At 37.4% G+C, this 5,190-nt stretch overlaps 1 protein-coding gene across 1 annotated transcript; it reads left to right on the top strand.

The window, feature by feature from the left end:
• The first annotated feature begins 3,357 nt into the window (after positions 1–3,357).
• On the top strand, positions 3,358–4,655 carry LOC111983963 (DNA damage-repair/toleration protein DRT102). Its single transcript, XM_024015606.2, is given in 3 exon segments — positions 3,358–4,212; positions 4,214–4,391; positions 4,393–4,655. Coding segments are annotated over 3 exon segments (930 nt in total). The 5' UTR covers positions 3,358–3,502; the 3' UTR covers positions 4,435–4,655.
• The last annotated feature ends 535 nt before the right edge of the window (positions 4,656–5,190 follow it).

The following is a 5,190-nucleotide window of genomic DNA, read 5'->3' as shown; positions in this document are numbered from 1 at the left end:
AGATAAGCTGTTTTAAAAATAGCTGTTTTGAGTGTAAATTCCAAAAAAGGACTTAAAAGTATCTATCATTTAAAATTATGTAACTGGATAAATCAAAATAAGTATCTATCAGACAGCAAAAGCCCACAAAAGTATCTACCTAATCGTCATGACTGCCCATAACGTCTATGACAAAATCCCCTAGGTAGGCTCAAAGACAACTTATCTTAAGAGCACCTTACCGTGGATGTGTTCTTAAGTAAAAATTACTTTAGGAGCACCTTTTACAAAATGGCAATAAAACTACTATCAGAGTACTATAAGCTCTGTTTCTTATAAGCCAAATTCAGAACATGATACCTAACCTACATCAATCCATCAAACCCCCCCCCCCCCCCCCCCNTATCAAATCGCAAAACCCACTCACCAAACCACTGCAGAGACCCACCACGAACCACTGTAGAGATACACGATCCACGAAAAACCATTACAGATCAACCACACCCAGCATCGCATCCCGGCCACACCCAAGACCCACGAACACGAGATGCAGAGAGAAAGGGAAACAAAGAGGCGGAGAGAAAATGAAAGAAAGAGTGGACGGAGAGCACGAGATCGGCGGCGGCATGTGACGGAGAGCACTAGAAGGAGAGAGGGACGGAGAGCACGAGAGAGAGTGAAAAGGAAAGTAAAAAAAAAAAAAAAAAAAAAAAAAAGAGCTCACGGAAGAGAGAGAGAGAGAGAGAGAGAGAGAGAGAGAGAGAAATTAGTAAAAAATTGATAGCATTGTGCTACAGTGCGGTCTCAAAAATGAGAGTGCACTGTAGTAGTATGCTAAATTTTTTAGCATTTACAACCTTTGATGGGGCAAATTTTTGGGTTATAAATGCTAAAAAGAGTATCTTTTAGGATTTGCAATCCTTGATAAGAATTCTCTTTTAGAGGAAGGGTAAAATGTTATGGTGTTTGTTTTGTATTGAATTTCTTGATATTCAGAATTTGGTTTTACGTTTTTCAAAATTTTCTATGGTGAAGTGACAGATGATTTCCTGACTAGAGTGTGCCAGCAAGACATGATTTAATAACTAGATAGATGACTTCCTTGGTTATTAGAGTTGACCACGGTTTAGATTCCAAATGCTTATTTTATTCTATTGACTATGAATGCATGATTTAAGTTAGTTTTATTATTCTACTTAACCTTTACTCTTAATGAATCTTCTGAAAAAATTCATGTTTTCCCTTTAAACTTGTGGCAAATTGCTCACTGCCTCTAAATGTTAAAGGACCATCTACCCCTAGAAAGTTTAACTATCAAAACAAGTTAAGGCTCTTAGCTAGATGCCATTCTGGATGCCTTTGTGAAGTTTCTACTGCTTTTGTACGTGGGACCTTTTTTTTTTTGGTTGGGAATTTTTTTTTTTGGCTGTTGTTTGTGGTTGCGGTGATGGTGGGTGGATATGGTGGCTGACGGCACTGGGGTGTGAAAGAGAGACAAAGGAGAGAGAGTTAGAGAAAGAGACTGGAACAAAAAAAAAAAAAAAAGAATAAAAAATTGCTAAAGAAAGAATATTTAAATGAGGTGTTAAAAAAATAGAAGTTTTGATGGAAAGGATGTTGTAAAGTGGGGCGTTATATGTTATAAAATTGGGATTTGAGAGGGTAAATGCTAAATTTTTGCAATCCTAGATGAGAATGCTCTAAGCATAATAGAATTGTTTGCACTCTCTGTACCTAATCTCAATTCTTTGATTTACCTCAAGGTCTACAACATATCAACTACTGAAAAGAAAAGACACCTAAAAGGACTACCTTATATAATAGTAAGAAAAATGAATTCTAGTAACATTTTTCTTGTGTTAGAAGACAGCCAAATGGCAACCAGAAGCTAATTGTCTCCAAGATATGAATTCTAAGAAGAATATATATAGTAATGTACTTTGCCCACAAATTAAAAGTATTTTCATTCAATTTTTTTTCTTGGCAAGTACATATTCTGCAATAGGGGGAAACAAAGGGAAGGGAACTGCCTAACTACATGAGTTCTATATGTGAGCTACTAACCAGCTACAACAACCATGTCCAACAATTTAGAGATATCATAAATTAGATAGAGAGGGCCATGAGCTTTAGCCTAAATGGCAACTCCTACAGTCTGCAATTAAACCAGTGAGAGCAACCTTCCCCCTAAACCTTTCCAGCAACCAATACTGTTATTTATAGATCTTTGCAATCTGCAATTAAACCAATGAGAGCAAACACCAAAGCCACAATAGACTATAATTCTAAGCTGCCAAAAACTGAAAAAGTATATGAGTAACCAACTCCCCTTTAACAGCATCAACTAACAACCTATGTCTTGATTAAATCATATGTAGTTAAAATCTAGAGCTTAAGTTCCTTGAAAACTAGCAATTACTCAAGTTCAATCCCTTCATTATCTAATTAATTCCAAACAGAAAATAGATGACCAGTTAATCTCCCCAAAATCATAACTAATGCTTAGAACAGTGATTGTATTATGGCTTGGTCCTCACTATCTTCTATATATTTACTCTTAATAAGTGGTAAATTATATATATATATATATATATGCATGCATTAAACAATCAAACATATTAGATAAACTGATCAACCTCAATCCAAATGGTTTTGATTAACCTCATCCGTCTGAAATTGTTTTAAAAACTTCCCAAGTAGTAAAGAAACAACAGCAACAACAAATCCCTCAATCATGTAAGTTCTAATATTTTGAGTTTATTCAGTCATCTAAACTAACATACAAAAGCCCAAATCAATATAATTATTTCATAGATGGGTAATGGAGAATGTTTACTTGGAAATCGTGATGCAGAACGAAGGTGATAATTGAAGAGAGCAACTGAGCAATAACAAAGAAGAAAGAAGTGAATATTGTGAAATTGATGAGGAGAGAACCAAGACTGGCACACTCTTACATATATATATGGAGAAGGGATAGGCTGGGATTTCGGTAAATAATTTTCTGAAGTTAAGGCTAATTTGGGATTTCAGCCAAAACAATTAGCGGCAACCCAATCATCCATACTGCACGATGCTGAAAAAGCAGTAGAAAAATTCATTTTCGAAATCGCAAAAATATGCGGAATTGAAAATGCAATCTCGCAGATATCGCCTAGCCAAACACAATCCCAAAATCGCAATTCACGAAACTACCATTCTGTGCAATGTAAACACCTAAACAAACGGGCTCAAAATATGAGTTTTACACCTATTTTTACCGAATTCCGACACTTTTGATAATTATTCACAATTACATCTTTAGTTATAATTTATCCCATAAAAATATTTTTGAGTTGTAAAGCAAAGGTTGCTTGATGCTTCCAAAGTCTTAGGACTATTTCTTTCACATTCCCTCGTACCAACTTCCAGTCCAGATTCATTTCTCTCTCTCTATCTCTCTCTCTCTCTCTCATACACTCTCAATATATCACTCTTCCAAATAGTCTCTCTCTACTCTCTGTACTTCTCTCACCTCACCCCCATGGCCGAGTCTACCACCACCAGTCGTCCTCTCAAAATCATAGCCGGAGCCGACTCCTTCGGCTGCACTCTCAAAGACACCTTGATCTCCCACCTCCGTTCCCTCAACATCGAAGTAGAAGACCTCGGCACCTCCTCCTACTACACCATCGCTGCCGAAGTTGGCCGCCAAGTCTCCTCTTCCACCACCCCCGCCACCACAGAAACCCGTGGCCTCGTCGCCTGTGGCACAGGCGTTGGTGTTGCTATCTTTGCCAACAAATTCCCAGGCGTTTATGCAGCCACTTGTCTCACTCCTGAAGATGCTCTCAACGCTCGCTCCATCAACAACTCCAATGTCCTCGCAGTCTCAGGCATGTCCACTTCACCTTCCACCGCCATTGATATCCTCAACACTTGGCTCAACACTCCTTTCAAGTCCCCTTGTCCGGCTTCTAACTCTGAACCTTGGCCTCAAGATATAGAGTCTTTTCTTGACAACTCTATCAAAGAAATGCCCACCATTGGATCTGGTTCTTCTCAGTCTGATGAATCTGCAAAATGTGCTATTTGTTGTTTGGTGAAGAATAGGGAATTGAATCCGATCGATATAATCCCAGGTGGGTCTATGAAGATTTTGAGAGAGACTCCCACATCGGCTTTTGTGAGGTTTAAAGCTGGGAGTGTGGAGCCGGCTCATCATCATACTTTTGGGCATGATTTGGTGGTGATGAGGGAAGAAGAGTGTGTGGAATTTGAGCAAAAAGGAGAGGTATGATTTGGGTGTTGGGGATTTTTTGTTTACTCCAGCTGGGGATGTGCATAGAGTGAAGTATTATGAGGATACTGAGTTTTTCATCAGGTGGGATGGGAAATGGGATATGTTCTTTGATGAGGATCTTGAGACTGCTAAGGCCTGCTGTTGAGAAAGAATTGGGAAATGGGGCTGTGTGAAAATGAATCAGTATTGTGTAGAAGATATTTAGGGGGTTGAATACTTGTGCTGCTACTTAGTGCTGTTAAGAAGGAATTGGGAAATGGGTCTGCGAGAAAATGAATCAATATGGTTTCTATGTATGTGTTTCTAAGATGTTTATAGGGTTGAGTATTGTGCTACTGAGGAGGAATCCAGTTCTGGGTCTCTATAATAAAGAAGAGTATGTATCATACTTAAACCAACTCTTGTATTGATATGGTGTTGTTACTTTGTTTGGTTTAGCTGCTGTTTTTTTTTGTTTATATGATGCTGTTTGTAGTGTTATGTTATGGGTGTTAAGTAGGAATTTGCTTGCTTGTTATTGACTTGGTGGTTTAATTCTGTTGAACCCTTTTGGTTCAATGTAAAACTCGGTGTTCTCTTCGTTATTGATGAATTTGGCTTGATCATTAGAATTGAACAAGCTAGACTTGAAAAACCTGACTTAACTCAAACATGTATGATATATATTAAACATGAATATGGCTGTTTTCATTGAAATTGCTATTAGATATCTAAATTTTCTCAATGGCTAAGGAAGCATAATGTTGTCTGTTCCTCATTTATTGTTATTGTTATATAGGTCAAACTTTGGTACAGTACTACCTAGTTAATCATTTGAAAATTAGTAAAAATAATTACAAAACCCTTGCGGTTTGGCTTAGAATTAGTAAACTGACGTGATGTTTTCCCAAAAAAAAAAAAAAAAAAAAAAAAAAAAAAAAGCTCAAGTG

This window comes from Quercus suber, unplaced genomic scaffold (genome assembly GCF_002906115.3).
Source record: "Quercus suber isolate HL8 unplaced genomic scaffold, Cork oak 2.0 scaffold_435, whole genome shotgun sequence".
Lineage (NCBI taxonomy): Eukaryota > Viridiplantae > Streptophyta > Magnoliopsida > Fagales > Fagaceae > Quercus > Quercus suber.
This window is presented reverse-complemented; position numbering and strand designations above follow the sequence as displayed.